Source organism: Acomys russatus, chromosome 2, assembly GCF_903995435.1.
Source record: "Acomys russatus chromosome 2, mAcoRus1.1, whole genome shotgun sequence".
NCBI classification, from domain to species: domain Eukaryota; kingdom Metazoa; phylum Chordata; class Mammalia; order Rodentia; family Muridae; genus Acomys; species Acomys russatus.
Window position 1 is genome coordinate 104,186,408 of NC_067138.1, and position 18,242 is coordinate 104,204,649.

The window sequence follows — 18,242 nt, forward strand, 5'->3', positions numbered from 1 at the left end:
AGACATGTGCAGACAAAGTTCCATATACATAAAATAACAACAACAACAACAGAACGCTCAGCAGGGCATGGTGGTAAATGCCTTTAATCCCAGCACTTGGGAGGCAAAGTAGGTGAATCACTGTGAGTTCAGGGCCAGCCTGCTCTCCATAGCAAGTCCCAGGACAGCCAGAATTACATAGTAGATTCCATTTTTAAAAAATCAAAATAATGGGCTGGGTGTGGTGGCGCACGCCTTTAATCCCAGCACTTGGAAGGCAGAGACAGGCGGATCGATGTGAGTTCAAGGCCAGCCTGGCCTACAAAGCAAGTCCAGGACAGCCAAGGCTAACACAGAGAGAACTTATCTCGAAAAACCAAAAAAAGAAAAAAAATTTAAAATAAATAAAAATAATAAAAAAGAATGTTCAACAAGAGTAGAAACACTTGCCTATTACTAAGTAGAAGAGACCTTGAATCAAGTCTTCTTCTGTAGAATGAACAACTAGCCACAGGTAAAGCTACATTTACTGCTGCAAGGTAAACTGATGAGCATGTGTGCCATAATACCCAAAAGACAGTTGCTGTTATTATTAGCATTAAATAGTATCTCCTTTATGATTCCCAAATCCCTGTGAGGTCAAATTCTAAATGTGATAAAAGACAAAAGCCTCAGACTAAAGAAATTAAACAAACCTCACAGGATAAACAAAGAAATAGATGTCAAGACATACCAAAGTAAAATTTCAAAAAACCACAAGCAAAACACAATTTTTAATTTTACTTTTAAAGACAGTCTTGCAGCTGGGCAGTGATAGCACACACCTTTAATCCCAGCACTCAGGGCGCAGGTATATCTCTGTGAGTTCAAAGCCAACCTGGTCTACAAAGTGAGTTCCAGGACAGCCAAGACTACACAGAGAAACCCTGTCTGGGAAAAACAAACAAACAAACAAACAACAAAAAGCAAACACTGGTCTTGCTTTGCAGATGGGGCTTGCAGAGAGCGCACTGTCTATCCAGCCTGGCCTCACACACAGTCCTTCAGCCTCAGCCCCGAGTGCTGGGGTTACAGTGGCTTACTACTGCACCCAGCTTAGTAAGCCTGGTAATCAACTGAGCAGAAATGACACCTAACCTCTAGAGGGCAAATTACAGTAGATTTACCACCAAAAACCATAGCAACAAGACTTTGCTGTAGCAGTTAATTTTAGTCAACCTGTTTGGATTAAAATTTTCAGCCAGGCAGTGGTGGTGCATACATTTAATCCCAGCACTGGAGACAGAGGAAGGCAACTCTTGAGTTTGAGGCCAGGCTGGTGTACAGAGTGAGTTCTAGGACAGCCAAGGCTACACAGAGAGGCCCTGTCTCCAAAAAAAAAAAAAAAAAAAAAAAAAAAAAAAGTCAAGGGGCATTGGTGAGGCACACCTTTGGGTGTAAATGAGGAATGAAGAAGAAAACCCTCCATGGAGGTAGATAGCAGCATCTCATGGGCTGCTGGAAACTTGAAATAAACTTTAAAAAGAAAAAGGAAGAAACAAGTCAAATCTACTTGGTCTAGTGAGATGCAGGTAAACCATGCTTTTGTTACTGCGGCCCTAATCTCTCCCATCACCAGGGGAACCTTCCCTGACTCTCTCCCATCACCAGGGCAACCTCCCCTGACTCTCTCCCATCACCAGGGCAACCTCCCCTGACTCTCTCCCATCACCAGGGCAACCTCTCCTGACTCTCTCCCATCACCAGGGGAACCTCCCCTGACTCTCTCCCATCACCAGGGGAACCTCCCCTGACTCTCTCCCATCACCAGGGCAACCTCCCCTGACTCTCTCCCATCACCAGGGCAACCTCCCCTGACTCTCTCCCATCACCAGGGCAACCTCCCCTGACTCTCTCCCATCACCAGGGGAACCTCCCCTGACTCTCTCCCATCACCAGGGGAACCTCCCCTGACTCTCACCCATCACCAAGGGAACCTCCCCTGATTCTCTCCCATCACCAGGGCAACCTCTCCTGACTCTCTCCCATCACCAGGGGAACCTCCCCTGACTCTCTCCCATCACCAGGGGAACCTCTCCTGACTCTCTCTCATCACCAGGGGAACCTCCCCTGACTCTCTCTCATCACCAGGGGAACCTCTCCTGACTCTCTCCCATCACCAGGGGAACCTCCCCTGACTCTCTCCCATCACCAGGGCAACCTCCCCTGACTCTCTCCCATCACCAGGGGAACCTCCCCTGACTCTCTCCCATCACCAGGGGAACCTCTCCTGACTCTCTCCCATCACCAGGGGAACCTCCCCTGACTCTCTCCCATCACCAGGGGAACCTCTCCTGACTCTCTCCCATCACCAGGGGAACCTCTCCTGACTCTCTCCCATCACCAGGGGAACCTCCCCTGACTCTCTCCCATCACCAGGGGAACCTCCCCTGACTCTCTCCCATCACCAGGGGAACCTCCCCTGACTCTCTCCCATCACCAGGGGAACCTCCCCTGACTCTCTCTCATCACCAGGGGAACCTCTCCTGACTCTCTCTCATCACCAGGGGAACCTTCCGCACTACAGTAGGCTACATCCGCAGGCCATGGACCATAATAATTTGCTTCTTGTTGCTTCTTGTTGAGTTTTTGGCCAAAGAAACAAAGAAAAATAAGTAATATAATGGAAATAACAATTTTCAAGTTGGGGGAATGGAAGACCGATTGACTCAGAATCGTAGACAGAGAGATGTAAAATGAAGGGGAATCAACATATTCTCTCATGAAAAAAAGACTTTGTTGTCAGCTTACCCTACAAGGATGCTAAAAGAAATCCCCTAGGCAGAGAGGAAGGAAACGCTGCCACTCATCTGGGGCATGTCTACTGTCAATATAAACTGTCTAGTTGCCGGCATGCATCAGAGGTTCTGGCGTAAGCCAGGTGTGTTAGTACAACCTACAATCCTAGTCTTAAGGGGATCACAAGTGTGAAGCTGGTGGAGGAACTAGTGAAAACCCTCCCTCAAACTAAACATGAATTGTGTGGGGCTCAGAGGAAGGATGAAAAAATACAAGACAAAGGTTTGTTTCTGAGGTGATGAAAAGTTCTGAGTGGTGGTATATCAGGGAAGTCTTGTCTCTTTAAAGTGTTAGACTATATGGTACAACTCGATGAAACCATGTTTTAAAAATTGGATAGATTTACCCATTGATGGAAATAGAGAAGAAATATGTCTACAAGAAAACAAATAGGACATAGGAAAGAAAGCAAATTTGCCTTAACTTCTAAATAAGCCAATGGAGTAAACATAGTCCAAAGTTAGAAGGCTGAGGGGGGAAAAGCACAAGAAAAGGGCAGAAAACTCTATGGACCTAAGATCAAAGCCCGCCTGCTGATGCTCTCCCAGACCCCCATCTGAATGAACCAATAGTTCCTGAAACCAACATGGAAATAACATGTACCAGTGTGTAGATGACACCAGGAAATTATCGTTGATATAGTTAAGTGCAGTTAGCAAACGTAAATGCGGTTAGTAAAGAAACGCCCATGTGTGCACTATGTGCTCAGTCTCGGTGTATCTGAAGACTCCCATAATTAACCTTTCAAAGACACTACAAAGAGAAACTGAATCCTACAAGCATTGCACACCCTCTGAAAACTTACTGTTGCTAAGAAATTTGGAAATTGGAGACTGGTAGAAAAGGGGAGGCAACAAAAAGCAGAATGCTTAAAATGAGAGAGAGAGGGAAAAAACAAACAAAGCAGCAAATGTGAATGTTGACAGGGCTGAATCACTAAGAACATGTTTTTTAAAAGACGGCATTTTTTAAAAAAAGGGAAACTGCAGAAGTATTTAAGTAACTGGGACAATAAATCTTGTGCATAAATTTGAACTGGGTTTAGTCAATAGTACTGTGCGTCTTCTCTAGGCACGCAGTCAGCTGCGTGAACATGGGAAGCAGTAACTTGAATGTAAAACAGCTGCGGTTGTGCCAAGGGTGAAATGACATGAGAAGAGGCTGACGAAGTCCAAGGGTAGATGTAGGAGAGCAGTTAGAACGCTCTGAAAGTAAGTTCTTTACTGAGGAGGGAAGAGAACAGCAAGGGAGGGGCACAAAAAAAAAAAAAAAAAAAAAAAGTGAGTGCGGTTGTGGTGTCTAGGTCCTCAGGGTCAGGACAGCTGGCATCAGGACACGATTAAGACAGATTACATATGAGTTACAGTTATTTATAAAAAATAAAATAAAATAAAATAAAAACAGATCTGGCTGGGTGTGGTGGCGCACGCCTTTAATCCCAGCATTTGGGAGGCAGAAGCAGGCCTGAGCTACAAAGCGAGTCCAGAACACCCAAGGCTACACAGAGAAACCCTGTCTTGAAAAACCAAACCAAACCAACCAAACCAAAACCAGATCTGGTGAAAGATTAACATGAAGAGAGGCAGAGCTTACAACATCAATAACATATTCAAGGGACTACCTGTATGCACACTGAAATTACCCAGAAATCCATGTATTTGGGAAGACTTTCCAAGCAATATTGCTCATAAAAGTAAATTCCTGTTTTAAAGTTTTAGTAACAGAAATATTTATGACATGTTTTTGCAGGTCATTCGAATCCTTCCCCCCCCCCAACTAGGATATGTTTGTTCAATAATCAGTATGTTTCCTTAGCTACAATAAAGAAGTTGTGTTTTGTGCTTGAACTAGTGTCTCACCTTCACTGTGCCTCCCTGAACCTCCTGAGACTCAGATCACGGCATTCCAGCATTGATTAATTCCTGCTTACAGAGATTCAAACTGCAAAGTGAGGGCCAACAGCATAGGTAGAGACTGGTATAGAGCCCAAATTACTGCTCTTTTTTTTTTGTTTTTGTTAGTTTGTTTGTTTTGAGGGAGGGGTTCTCTATGTAACCCTGGCTGCCTTAGACTCAGTATGTAGACCAGGCTGGCCTCAAACTCACAGAGATCCACCTGCCTCTGCTTCCCAGAGTGCTGGGATTACAGGCGTGCACCACTGCACCCGGCTGACTTACCTTTTCAGTACATTTTCATGTCTCCTCAGTAAAGCATTTGTAACACTCCATGGCTAGACTACGCTACTTACTGTGGTGTGGTGGGATATATTGCCGACAATGTTGAGGTTTTTGAGCAGCTGCGGGGAACCACTGTATTGTCCAGAGATCTGCTTCCTAACTTCAGCAGCAACAGTTCTATAACAAAAAAAAAAGTAATACATTACAAACACACGAGCATAGCCAATATGTGTGTGTATGTACGTATGTATGTACGTACGTACGTACGTATGTATGTATGTATGTATGTATGTATGTACACATACATACGTACATTTAAGAAAATAAAACTCATTTATAATGGAGGGAAGTACATTAACATTTCATTTATAAAATAACAAGATCTCAGTATATTAAAACTAAATTCAGCTGGAGTACTGGCCCATGCCTGTAACCCCAGCACTCTGGAAGCAGAGGCAGGCGGATCTCTGAGTCCATGGCCAATCTGGTCTACAAACTGAGTCCAGGACAGCCAGGGCTACACAGAGAAATCCTGTCTCAAAAAACCAAAAAACCAAAACAAAGCAAACAAGGAAGGAAGGAAGGAAGGGAGGGAGGAAGGAAGGGAGGGAGGAAGGAAGGGAGGGAGGAGGGAAGGAAGGGAGGAAGGAAGGAAGGAAAGGAGGAAGGGAGGAGGGAAGGAAGGGAGGGAGGGAGGGAGGAGGGAAGGAAGGAAGGGAGAGAGGGAGGGAGGAGGGAAGGAAGGAAGGAAACAAGGAAGGAAGGAAGGAAGGAAGGAAACAAGGAAGGAGGGAAGGAAAGGAAGGAAGGAAGGAAGGGAACAAACTTGCTCTGTAAGGCAGGCTGACCTTGAACTCACCAGAATATCTTTTTTAATACTGATGGAAGATACAAGCAGTACATCTAATTTTTACATGGCTGTTTTTAATGTAGTATTTTAGGAATATAATCTATGAGAAAGTATAAGCTATCAAATATGTTAAAATGTATATAAAGATTTAAAATAAATGCTAAAACAGCCCATACATAAAGCCATAGTAAGAACTGGGAGAAAAGAGTTCTTTTGTAATATTACTACCTTCTCATTTATGCCCCAGCAAACTATTTTTTATTTTTACTTAACTAATAAACAATGTCCTCATACCCAGGCAATAAGAGTGTCCCTAACCCTGACCCACTTCTTTCTCTAGCCTCTCCCATTATTGTTTTATAATCTCTCACACTGGTTGAGATGCAGTGCATGCATAAGCCGTGTCTAGGTCAAGCCCACCCCATTCTCTCTCCTTCCATCCCTCCACATGGCTTTTCCTGCTTTCTTTTGCATACTCTTTCTTTAGCACTCGGAGTCTCTCAGTTCTGCCCACAGTGCACGAGTCCGGCGTCTCAACAGCAGCGTCCCCCGTCTTGTCAGTGAACACAGATTGTTTGCTGAGAACTGCTGCCTCTCATGGTAACCAGCTCAATTTGTACACCACTTAATGGGTAAAACTCAGATGACAAGATCTTCATGCAAACTTCTTGGCTCAGCACAGTTAAACACACCACACCTCTGTAAAACTTCTAGAAAACTTAACCAAACCTAATTTTCATTCCTTGTCATTTTCTGTTTCACGTATACTCTATTAAAAAGGTAGTACTTAATTTGTCTTTTGTCCCTAACATATTTATGGGAGGGGTGCTATCCAGTTGGTAAAATGCTTGCCTCTGGAGCATGAGAATCTTCGTTTGACACCCAGCACTGGAAAGCCAGGCCTGTTGACACACCTGTGACCCAACGCTTGAGCAGGGGGCAGAGATTAGTGGGTCCCTGAGGCTCCTTAGTCAGATAGCCTGAACCAATAAGTCTGACTGCAGTGGGAGACCATGTCTCCAACACAGTAGGGCATGATCTGGAAAAAATGCCCTAAGTCGGCCTCTGGCTTACACACACACACGTCGACCTCTGGCTTACACACACACCACACGCGCGCGCACACACATGTATACACCCACAAGTACATCCCACATGAGTGTGCATGCCCTTGTGCTCTCTCTTTCCCCCTCCCCCTCCTCTCTCTCTCACACACACACACAGGCTCTAGTACTCAAAGCCATATGAAAGCTCTGTGCAGTATACACTACACATAAATTCCTGACAGATGCACTGCTAAGGCGCCACCATAATAGACAAATCTTAATTAGAAAAATCAGGCAATAGAATGCAGAAATTCCAAGCCTTTAGAGTATGTGCTGGCCCTTACATAGTAGTATTTTGAATTTATTTAAATAAATAGTATTTTAAAACAAAAATAGTTTAGACATTCAAATAGACTTATAGTTTATTAATGACTAAAATCCTCAGTTTCCACAAAACTATCAGACAAAATATTCAGTGAGATCCAAATCATGTAATAAAATAACTTTACTCTTTACATTAATGAGACTTTTCAACATAGGTCACAAATGCAGCTAAGACAACTGTCCACAGACTTTGTGTGATTACATCACAATGCCACTATCTAATCTCTATCCCGTGACTCTCAAGCAACTATGTCTCTATTTTATAAAATTCTCCTTCTATTCTTTGACTCTTTATCAAAAAGTTAACCCTATTTCCTCCCAGTGTCCATGTCCATAAAGGGGTGCCTCCTCGATGATCTGGTGTGTGTGCAGGTGTGACAATGGCTCTAAGACTATGCTCAAGCTCACAGGTGGAGTTAGAACCTCAATTTCCAATTGAGCTTCAAGAAAAAAAAAATCTCATTTTCCAAAAATTACCCACGTTTAATGTACTACTTCTCTCTACTTTATCTCTTTGGTCTTTTTTCTTCTTCCATAACAAACATTCCATACACATTTCTTAGAGATGGCTATAAGGTAAATGTGCAATTCTGAGTGTATGGTTCTGAGATAAAAGGTTTTTCTCTAGGGCTCCAGAGACTGAACTGCTCATTTTTTTACTGTATATTAATGCCTTGAAAGACTTAACCATGATTCATAATTGACAAAACTTGGAAGCAACTAAGCTGTATCTCAGTGACTGACTAGATAAGCAAAGTATGTCACATCCACGTAATAAATTACTCATTTGTGAAAGGAGAGGATTATATCAACCAAAAGAACAGTCTCAAGTGAAAAAAACTATCTAGAAAGGCTATATGTTATGTGGTTTCTCTGCTTATGACATACTGAAATAGGCAAAGCTATGTCTGGGGTAGAAACAACAGCTCTAGGGGCTGGAGGGGGAAAGGAGCAATGAGTCGGCGGAACACAGGGCGGTTAGAGGTCTGTCCTGGCTGTCTTTCTATTGCTGTGATCTCCATGACTAAACACAATCTAAGGAGAGAACTTCTGAAGCAGAGGCCATGAAGGGTGCTGCTTGCTGGCCTGCTCAGCCTGCTTCCTTATAAACGCAGGGGTGATACCATCCCAGTCACCCCAATAACTAATGAAGAAAATGCCCCACAGACCTTGCCTATGGGCAATCTGAAGGAGGTATTTTCTCAATCAAGGTTGCTTCTTCTTCCCAGATGATCCTAGCTTGCATCAAGCTAGCAAACAAACAAGAAAACAAAACAAAACAGAACAGAACAGTGTAGGGAGGAAAACTTTCCGTGTGGCATTATAATAGTGGTGTATGTCATTATAAATCGGTCCTAACTCCTGCTGTAACCTGCAGACTTTAGTCAACAGTCATGCAGACTAACCCTGGCTCATCCAATCAGATCAGACGCTAATCGTAAGAGAACCAGTGAGAGGGCAGTAGGAACATAGCAGAAGGCACCATGTTCCCAGAAGTTTAAAAGTAAAAATCTGGGCGTTTGGGGCTGGAGAGATGGCTCAGAGGTTAAGAGCACTGACTGCTCTTCCAGAGGTCATAAGTTCAATTCCCAGCAACCACATGGTGGCTCACAACCATCTGTGATGAGATCTGGTGCCCTCTTCTGGCTGGGCAGGCAGAATACTGTATACATAATAAATAAATAAATAAAAATCTGGGCCTTCACATTCCAACAAGCTGGAGTTAGGCAAAAAAAGGAGATTTACTTAGTGTGGGCATATTGAGCAAGGGAGAAAGAAACGTGAAAAGAAACCTCAGTTAACTAGGAGCACATAAGGGAGGAAGAGAAGAGCATCAAAAACAGCTAGACGTTAGAGTTGAAAACTGCAGAGGGGACATAATCTTCTGAGAGAGAAAACAGATTGAGGAAAGGACAGAGGGTAACTCTGCAATGTTGCAGAGAAAGACTAGAGCAGTGCCTCTGATTGAGGACTCCGTTAACCCTTCTTCTTTTTAAACCGGAGGGTGGGCAGGTGCATGCAGTGCTGCTTGTGGGTGGAGTTCAGAGGGCAGCCTTTGAGAGGCCTCTCCCTCCTCACACCTCGTAGGCTGGGGATGACCTCAGTTCATGGACTCCCCATCAGTCCTGTTAATGGAATCCACTTAATCAACTATTTCTTCTTTCTTTCTGTCGGTCTGTCTGTCTTTCTTTCTTTCTTTTTTCAAGACAGGGTTAACCCGGCTGCCCTCACAGCGATCCACCTGCCTCTGCCTCCATATATGCTGGGATTAAAGGCATGCAGCACCACACCTGGTACAAGTATTTTTCAATCATGCTTAAAGACCTTACATTTCCAATCTATTTGTCAAAACTGACATAACAAAAGAAAAAAAAAAAAAGAAAACCAAATTAAATTTTTTATTTGTTTGTTTTTGTTACTATACAGTCCTAGCTGGCCTGGAACTTCCTTATGTAAACCAGGCTGGCCTAGAAGTCGCAGAGATCCATCTGACTCCTGCCCCCCACATGCTGGGATTACAGGTGTAAGACACCATGTTCATTCTCTGAGATGTGAGAAAGAGAATTCAGTTCTGCTTTACCATTACCCATTAATTGACAGGTTCAATGTTAAGGAGAGAAGCAAATGAGACCACAGTTCCTTCAGAAAGATATCCTCTTTTACTCAATAGCAGATACACACAAGACAGGTGTGCATCCTCAGTGGATTGGTGTGATCCTCAGTGGATAGGTGTGATCCTCAGTGGATAGGTGTGATCCTCAGTGGAGTGGGGCCCACTCAGGGACCTAACTCCATTTTGTCAATTTTACCTGTGATTTTCTTTTCTTCTGAATTCTCCTGAGTCATTCCATCCTACAATTACCCTGGACTCCAGGAACAGCTGATCTGGTTAATAAATACCTCTACAATAAAGGACAAAACTACCCCCAACCAACAGTCTCACAGACAGATGACCACATGATGAAAGTGCCCAGCTAAGCAGGAGTCATTACCCTACTGCCATAATGGAACCAACTGCCCTGAAGACAGAACTAAGGCTGAGCCCTGAGAGGAACCATCTTCTCAGGATGGGAGCTGAGTGATAAAGATGTCTCTGGAGCTTTGCAGAGACAGCCTCCCTTCTCCCCACCCCCTCCCACACACACCTTGGCTTGTTTGGGGGGCACAGGGTTTCACCATGCATCCCAGGCCAGCCTCCACCCTCCTGAGTGCTGACTGCAGACAGGCACCACCATATCCACTCGGCTCAGAGCCACTCTTGAGGTAAACGTCACCCACACCACCACCTGAGATTATCTGCTCAGCCACATCACCAGGCCTGTAAACCACAACCTCGCCTTTTTACACTCTGCTATAAAAACCTCAAAGCCCTGTTAGCCCCTTACAGGCAGATCTCAGGCCACGAGCCTGTTCTGTTTTCCCTGTCCCCGCACCAATTAAAATGCCTCACCACTGTCTCTGGCATTTCAGGACAGGTGGCCAAGCCTCTCTTGCCCAGAGCCCCAGAGGTAGGCCTCTGCAAATAATACAAATATGTCTTACTTCCGCATGCTGCCATGTCCCTGAAGGGAAAATCAGTAATAATTAAAGTAAGATGTAATAATGCAAAAAATAAATCATTTCAAAACAAGCTGTATCAGCAAATGCCAGCTGCCCAGACAAGAGGCCTGTTTCAACCTCCTAAATAAGCCCTCCACCAACAATCTCTTAACCAAACCATAACCCAACATATGCAAAAAAAGATGATAAATAATAATCAACTTAAAACCCTTTACCTTCAGTTACTGTTTCCAGCCATTTTTCTTACTCCTAGTGACAATTTATAGTATAAAGCAAACCAAGTAAGGCTTTCGATTTTCACATCAGTAAGCTATTAATACAAACTGCAAAGTGCAAAGAATAAAGTAGGTCAAATGTCTTGGAGTTACTTATGGTCTTCAATTATAATACAAAAATTCCTACTTCCCTCCAAGAAAAAAATAATCCAAAATTGTATCTACTTTTTTCCCCAAAATCTCCAATTCTACAACCTCCCTCACTGTTAACACTAACCACAGTTTGCCACAAGAGATGACTGCGTTGGGCTGGCCAGCAGAAGACACAGGTCAAACCACGAGAAATAAAATATGTTCTTTTACTGAAAAAGGGTGGGTTTTCTGTTTTGAATTTGGAGATCTTGAAGCACTGCTGTAACATATAAATTTAAAAAGAACGTGTAATGACAAGAATGGAAGGGAGTTAACATGAGAATCATTTTCACAGAGGAAAACTGAAGAGAACTGTTTTAATGAGAGGGAATTTTGAACTACAGAGTAAGATTCTGCCCCAGAGAAGACAAAACAGGATTGGCCAGAACTGTAGGTTTAACAAGAGAAGAGAAGAGAAGAGAAGAGGCAACAAACTGCCTGGAAATCTACTTCATCTAGTTCACACAGCCAGAGAAAACCCAAGAGCTGCCTTTTCCTGTCTGCTGAAGTGTGTCTTTAAGGTTTTTACCAGCAAAGGTATGACTGAGTAGGAGGTAGAATGAGAAAGCAAGCTACTCTAAAGGGCTGTCCTCTCCAGTCCACTTCAGGTAACCCAGAAGGAAGAAGCCATCTTCAGAGAGCTCCTGATGTCCCAGTGCGGGACCCACTGGCCACCAGTACGGCTGGGGGGAGGGGGGAGGCCAGTGTGCACTCTGAGCGCAGAGGAAAACAAGGAAAGTCGAACTGTCCAAGCTATGCTCAGACTGGAGGTCTGGCCAACATTTACATTTATATTTTCTCTTTCAGACGAGTATTACCAGGGCCCGGGCCTCCTATTTGATTCACTTCAGTACAATCCAGATTTTCAAAGGAAGCAAGAAAAGGTCTGGTTGCCAGAAAAGATGCTGGAATTTTATTAATGTGTTTGTCTGAGTGAGAATGGCCCCCATGCACTCCTGTGTTTGAATGCTTGGTGCCCAGTTAGAAGAACTGTTTGGGAGGGATTAGGAGGCGTGTCCTTGTTTGAGGAGGCGTGTCACCAGGGGTGTGCTCTGAGGTTTCAAGAGCCCATGCCATTCCCAGTCCTGCACTGCCTCACTGCCTCCATCTTACAGATCAGGGTGGAAGCTCTCAGCTACTGCTCCAGCGCCATGCCTGCCTACCCTGCCACCTCACTCCCGGCCATGGTGATCATGGGCTCACCCTCTGAAATGGAAAGCCAGCCCCCAGTTAAGTGCTTCCTATTATAAGCTGCCTTGGTTACCGTGTCTCTTCACAGCAGTAGAAATAATTAGACAGGTCCTTAAAGAGGTCACTGAATTTACCCACAGTCCAACTCATCCTGGAACAGAAACTTCACAACCAGCTTCTTGGGGTAACAAAACCCCCAAATTTAAAGGACATCACAGGCAAAATAACAGACCGATGTGTCTACTGTCAAGATGATAATTTACACTAGCTACCAGTTGCCCAATTAAAAAATGGAACCACAAACCAAAGGCACACTGCCTGGAAATCACTGACATCCTACCAGCCCCAGGAAGACCTAATGTTTATCTCTTAATTTTTGTCAAAATTTTTGCTGGCTAGTAGTAAGCCTTCCCTTGCAATCTCAAATTGAGTATGCTCAGGAGCACCCTCCTTCACTGAGCATGCTCAGGTATGTGCTCAACCCTGAAAGTCTGACTTATATGAGTATGCACAGGCTCCCAGAAAAAAATCCCCATCCTGCCTTTGCTCAAGAAAGGCAAAGTTTTGGAAATAACTTTCATGTTCTCCTTGCCTGCTCCAGATAATAATCTTTCTTCACTTGCTTTGGCATGCAGGCTCCACAAGAGTAGATCAAACAGGGAGTAAGTTAATCAATGGTGGCAACCTACCAGTAAAGATGAAAAACCTTGTCTTAACTGCAATGCGCTCGATTCAAGCTATAGGGAAGCCCAAGGACTATAATACTTTTCTTTTTGTATTATTATTAAGTTTGCTTATTTTTAATTTATTCACTTTACATCTCAATGGTAGTGCCCTTCCTCATCTCCTCCTGGTTCCACCCTCCTTCCTCTTCCCTTCTAACCCCCTTCCCTTAGTTCTCAGAAATGGGGAGCCCTCCTCCCCTACCATCTGACCCCAGCCTATCAAGTCTTATCAGGACTGCCTGCATCCTTCTCCTCAGTAGGCTGCCATGTCCACTCACCAGGGGGAAGTGATCAATGAGTAGGCAACAGGGTCGACGTCAGAGGCAGCCTGTACTCCCCCCACTGTGGGATTCGCATGCGGAGACTGAGCTGCTTATCTACAGCGTCTGCGCAGGGGTCTAGGTCCTCTCCACGCACGGTCCTTGGTTGGCGCATCAGTCTCTGTAGGTCCCCTGGGCCCAGATTTGTTGGCTCTGTTGTTTTCCTTGTGGAGCACCTGTCCCTTCAGGCCCTTCTGTCCCAACTCTTCCTTAAGTCACCCTGTGCTCTGCGCCAAGTCTGGCTGAGAGTCTCAGCATCTGCTTCCATCCCCTGCTGGTGGAGTCTTTCAGAGGACATCCATGGTAGGCTCCCATCCTGTTCTCTCTCTTCACACACTGCTGGTGTCTATTCTAGTTGCCCTTCTGAATGAGACCTGAGCATCCTCCCTAGGGTCCCAGGGTCTTCCTTGTTAATTTAGCCTCTTCAGGTCTGGGTATTGCAATGTGGTTCTCCTGTATTATGTGGCTAATATCCACTGTATAATAATTTTCTTTGACAGAAGCATAAACAAATTGCAAAGTGGGTTTCTCTGGCATAGCAGAAAGGGAGCATAGAGACATGGTGGGAGGAAAAGTGGAGTGAGGTGTGAGAAACCTGGGTTCTCAAGCATGAGCAGTCAAGGTTCGCTAACAGCTCCACATCCTCCCGAGGCTCTGCTGCTATGGTCTGGACCCGCAATGTGCTGCGCAGGCTCCTGTTCCTAACCCTACCCCAGCCATGGCACTATTTTGACAGGGTCTTGCCGGTGGAAGAAAGTCAGTAGAGGTGGAACTCTGGAGGTTGTACCCAAGGCCAGTTCCAGCCATCGGCACATTTCTGCTGCTTTAGACTAAGCCATTCCATCATGCCATTCTGGCTCTGACAGACTGCAAACCTCTGAATGGTTGAGTGAAAAGAAACATTTCCACAGTTGTTTCTGTCACAGCAACACTAAGTAACTAATGCAACTAGCAAGGTCAAGAAAACATCATCCATGGCTCTGTACATGCCATTTATCTATTCTGTATAAATATATTTCAAAACAAGTCATTAAAGAAAATGCATATTCCCTAATTGTGCCCTATTTTTCTATCAAGAACTATTTTATTGTTATGGTGCTGTTCTGAGATGGCTCAGAGGTTAAGAACACTAGCTGCTCTTGCAGTGGACCCAGGCTTGATTCTCAGCACCCACATGGTGGCTCACAGCCCTGTACAACTCCAGTTTCAAAGGATCGAACACTCTCTTCAGTCCTTTAGAGGTCCCAGGAATGAACGTGATGCACAAACATACATGCATACATAATAATAATAAAGTATTCAAACGTATCAAATAATTTAATTTTTTTTTTGAAGGGACTATCTTTCTGTTGTAAGTGGCTACTATCCCAGTGACTACAACTTAGCTCCTCCTGACAGGAAATAAAAAAAAAAAAAAAGCCAATCAAAAGGCTGGACCTCGTCTTACTTAAGCCAGACCTTCTAGAAGAATGCCTAGCACATACCGAGTGCTTAGAAGACGCTCATGAGCTAAGGGGCAGTAATAACAGAGAACAGAGTTCATAATTCCCTCAAGATCAGGTGAGCACTGACACTAGCATGGAGCAGCGGCTGGGGCTCCCTGAGGGTGGAAGTCAGCCCTGGCCTTACAGCCTCAGTGCCTGAGACAATGTGGGAGAAAGAGAGAGGATGGAGACACAGAGGTGTGGAGAGGGAGCAAGCACGTGAAAGCGAACTTGGGAACTGTCTAGAATACGCCATGCCACACCCTTCGGAGTAAACAATCTGTAAGAGTGGAGGGCTTGGCTTACCTGAAAAGGAACATGCTTTGGCTATCAGTGTAAGGTGGGATTTCAAGGGGTGACCTCAGTCTTCAGAAGGGTCTAAATAAACATCTACACGTTCCTTTCGAAGCCTGGTTGACCTCATTTTCATTCATTTTTATACCAAAGAGGATTTTGTTTTGTTTTGTTTTGTTTTGTTTTGTTTCAATTGCTTTTCAGACAGTTTCTGTAGCTTTGGCTGTCCTGGACTCGCTTTGTAGACCAGGCTGACCTCAGACTCACAGAAATCCACCCGCCTCTGCCTCCTGAGTGCTGGGATTATAAGCACGCACCACCATGCCCAGCTCCAAAGAAAATTTTTTAAAGGAACAACAGGCTTCAGATTCTCTTACTCAGAAGCAAACATAATTAAACATTTCTAATCCTCAGCCCACCAAACAGGTTTAGGACAGTTGTCCTAACTGGTTCTAGGCAGTGAAACTTGACAGTTTCTGGGCTTTCTGGGCCTGCTGAAATGCCAGTGTGGAGAGTCTGTAAGCAGGGTTTGGAGGGAGGAAAGGAAGGGGGGGGGGGGAATGGTGTAACTGTACTATAATCTCAAAATATAAAAGAAATATATATATACATTTTAAATATTTATTTATTATTTGTTACATTAAATTGTATCCGTTCAGCCTACAAAGCAAATAACTGACACAGGGAGATTGAAATGTACTTTAAAGCTGCCAGCACTTTGCCGGGCAGAGTCTGAACTGATTCTAATCTACTCGTAAACTAAACACATGACTCTAAACCTTATAACATACATATATTCCAAGCACCTGCCACTGTGACCCCTGGGCCGGTCCTCGTCCAGTCCCCACCGTCCTCCTCCAACCGTCAAAAACCTCGTCCCAGCACTCGGGAGGCAGAGGCAGGCGGATCGCTGTGAGTTCGAGGCCAGCCTGGTCTACAAAGTGAGTCCAGGATGGCCAAGGCTACACAGAGAAACCCTGTCTCGAAAAAAAAAAAAAAAAAAAAAAAAAAAACCTCGTCCCTTTCCAACAGTCAAACTTTTCTCCTCCCCTCCAGGAAGTCTCTAATTTAATGTAAAAATTTTAAACAATTTCAGATATGCAATCTGTTTACTTATCACAAAATAATTTCTATCTTTAGTATATCAGCAAAAGGCTGTTTTCTGGGGGTTACTGTAGAGACAAAGACAAAAAGATTTTGCAATAAAGAGAAAAATGAAACAGCAAAACACTGGCATAAGAAAGAAATCTTTACCCGGGTATGGTGGCATACACCCTTAAACCCAACACTCAGGAGGCTGAGGCAGGAGGATCACTGTGAGTTCAAGGTCAGCCTGGTCTACAAAGTGAGAGTCTAAGACAGCCAAAGCTACACAGAGAAATCCTCTATCAGGGGGGAAAAAAAGAAAGAAAGACAGAAATCTTTAAAGCAAAATATATAAAAGAAAGTTATATTCATTCATTAAAAATTCACAGAAAAAGAAAGGTTTTCTTAAAAACAAAACAAAACAAAAAACCTCTCTCTTGCTACTACTTCCACCTGTACAGTGAAAATCCCTCAAATGCAAACTTTCAACCACTTAGTAGCTTCGCGGATATACTTCATACACAAAAAAAGAGGAAGCACAAACCCTTATTTATTAGGTGTGTGCAGCACACATTACATAACACTATCTTTTCTTCATAACTTAAATTTGAAATCTTTCCCAATCAGCACATAAAATTAATACTAACAACATTTTTCAAGCATTTAAGAGTAAGCCAAATACTACACAGAGCACACTTACTATCCAGGAACACCCCATGAACAGGCACTATATAAGGGCTCTGAAGTTTCAAGGTCATTGTAGTTACATAACTAACTAGGAAAGATGCCAAGATGTGAGCACAGAGATGCCAAAACTAACCACTGTTCATCTACTCACAGTCTAGTCTATGGGCAAACTGAAATGTATTTAACAAGCTCTATTAGTGAATATTAGGCTATTTCTAGCTTTCCCAAACATCACTAGAACGCAAATTCTGCAAGGCAAAGATTTCTGTCTAAAGGAAGACTTATGGGTGAGTTTTGTCATTCTTTTGGGCCTCCCACATTTCCAAATTTTCTGTAACAAATATTTTATAATGAGAAAAATAGGTTTAGAAACTATAAAGTATATAGTAATGGGCCTAGCATTGAAAATGATAGGGGCAAGGTTTAAGTTCAGAGCTATAACAAGCCTAGCTATAAACACCTGTCATCCTAGCACTTTTAAAGGCAGGGGGATTGCCATAAGTTCCAGGGCGCCTGAACTACAGTGCAAGACATTGCCTAAAAAACTAGTTGTTCAACCAATGGTTGGTTTCCCTTAACCAGATGTTCACCGCCTGCTCACCTCTCCCTACCCTCCCACCTCTCTTCTCTCCTCTTCACTGCTTCTGGAGCTGGTCTGCAGAGCGGCATTTCCCGCCTTAGATCAGGAAGAAAGTGATTTCCGCTGTCAGATGCATGAACGCTGAGATGTTGTTTATTGGCCTAGAGATGAAACAACAAAATAAACTGTCTTTCTCTACAGAGACTGAACCAGCAAGGTGAGAAGTGATGCAGTCAGAATGGATTACACCGAGCAAAGATCCACCCCTGAGACCAGCCTGAACACCAGCTGCAAGGAGTGTGGTTGCAAGGATCACTTTCACACCACCAGGCAGAACCAAATACTCTCTAAGATTTGGTGAGGAAAGGGGAAAAAAACGACGGTAAAAATCAGCAGAACCTGAGACGCCCATGGGAATAGAACATCCTCTGACCGGCCAGTCAGTGTGACCAGCAACAGTAAAAGCACACACCACAACAGCAGGGCTGCTGGAAAGACGTGAGTTTGGCTCCAGCACCCATATAAAAAGCTGGGTGTCTCTTTAGTTTGCTGTGAGATTATGTCTCTTAGGAATGTCAGAAGCTTACCCATAAAGTCTCACCAACATGACTGTCTAACCCTGAGCTGGACAAG

General features: G+C 44.0%; 1 protein-coding gene across 3 annotated transcripts in view; it reads right to left on the reverse strand.

Annotated features, from left to right (window-relative positions):
- Positions 1–18,242, reverse strand: part of Dock7 (dedicator of cytokinesis 7) — a 182,077-nt gene that overhangs the window by 150,777 nt on the left and 13,058 nt on the right. For all 3 annotated transcript variants that reach the window (XM_051164576.1, XM_051164558.1, XM_051164566.1), the window contains exon 2: positions 5,066–5,171. In XM_051164576.1, the coding sequence (XP_051020533.1) occupies positions 5,066–5,171 (106 nt within the window). The remainder of the gene's footprint in view (positions 1–5,065; positions 5,172–18,242) is intronic.